At 60.3% G+C, this 1,177-nt stretch overlaps 1 protein-coding gene across 1 annotated transcript; it reads left to right on the top strand.

Moving 5' to 3' along the window:
* Nucleotides 1–68: 68 nt before the first annotated feature.
* LOC121939160 (basic salivary proline-rich protein 1-like) lies at nucleotides 69–1,095 on the top strand (the record flags this gene model as incomplete). Its single annotated transcript, XM_042482264.1, has 2 exons — nucleotides 69–449; nucleotides 765–1,095. Coding segments are annotated over 2 exons (712 nt in total), but the record flags the coding sequence as incomplete, so codon positions are not given.
* Nucleotides 1,096–1,177: the final 82 nt, after the last annotated feature.

The following is a 1,177-nucleotide window of genomic DNA, read 5'->3' as shown; positions in this document are numbered from 1 at the left end:
GTTAACTTCTTGTTTCCTCTGCTCTCCTGCAGACTCAGGGGCCAGCCGAGGGCCCGTGCTTCCACCAGGAGGCCGCTCTTGTGGCCCCAGCCCCTTCGGTGGCGGTGGAGGCTCCACCGGCCCCCCCAAACTCCCAGGAGCCCCCGCTGGTGTCCGCGGCGGCGTCCCCGATCTTCCTAAGGGCCGGCCGAGTCTCTCCTCCAGACAGGACACTCCAGGAGGGCCCCCTCCTCCGGTCCCCAACACACCCCGACCCAACCAGAGCTTCCAGTCTCGAGGGGGCCCGTCTCCGCCGTCGCTCCCAGCAGGACCCAGACCTGGCCACGCCTCCGGGGCCCCTCCTCCCAGTGTTCCTTCAGGGAGGCACGGACTCCTCCCTCCTCCTCCAGGAGGCTCCTCATCGGGACCCAGACCAGGATTCTCTGCGCCTCCTCCTCCACCCCCAAACAGCAGCCGNCATTTTTTTAGGGAACATCAGAATTATTCATGAATGTCATATATTAATAAATTTTCTGAATTTTAACCCTCTAAATGCCAGATTTTTGTCATGATGCCACCATAGTTTTAGATGAAAACAAATTAAGAATTAATTTCAATCTTTGATGATCACAGCCATGATTAGCTGCATCATTGATTCATATAAACACTGAGAATTTTCAAATTAATTTTTCCCCTTAAATTATTACCGGCGGTGCAGCTGATGGATGTTCAGTAACACCCAGAAAGCACAGAGTTAACTTCTTGTTTCCTCTGCTCTCCTGCAGACTCAGGGGCCAGCCGAGGGCCCGTGCTTCCACCAGGAGGCCGCTCTTGTGGCCCCAGCCCCTTCGGTGGCGGTGGAGGCTCCACCGGCCCCCCCAAACTCCCAGGAGCCCCCGCTGGTGTCCGCGGCGGCGTCCCCGATCTTCCTAAGGGCCGGCCGAGTCTCTCCTCCAGACAGGACACTCCAGGAGGGCCCCCTCCTCCGGTCCCCAACACACCCCGACCCAACCAGAGCTTCCAGTCTCGAGGGGGCCCGTCTCCGCCGTCGCTCCCAGCAGGACCCAGACCTGGCCACGCCTCCGGGGCCCCTCCTCCCAGTGTTCCTTCAGGGAGGCACGGACTCCTCCCTCCTCCTCCAGGAGGCTCCTCATCGGGACCCAGACCAGGATTCTCTGCGCCTCCTCCTCCACCCCCA

Source organism: Plectropomus leopardus, unplaced genomic scaffold (genome assembly GCF_008729295.1).
Source record: "Plectropomus leopardus isolate mb unplaced genomic scaffold, YSFRI_Pleo_2.0 unplaced_scaffold4216, whole genome shotgun sequence".
Lineage (NCBI taxonomy): Eukaryota > Metazoa > Chordata > Actinopteri > Perciformes > Serranidae > Plectropomus > Plectropomus leopardus.
Note: the sequence above shows the minus strand (reverse complement) of the source record. Positions and strands in the feature narration are given on the sequence as shown.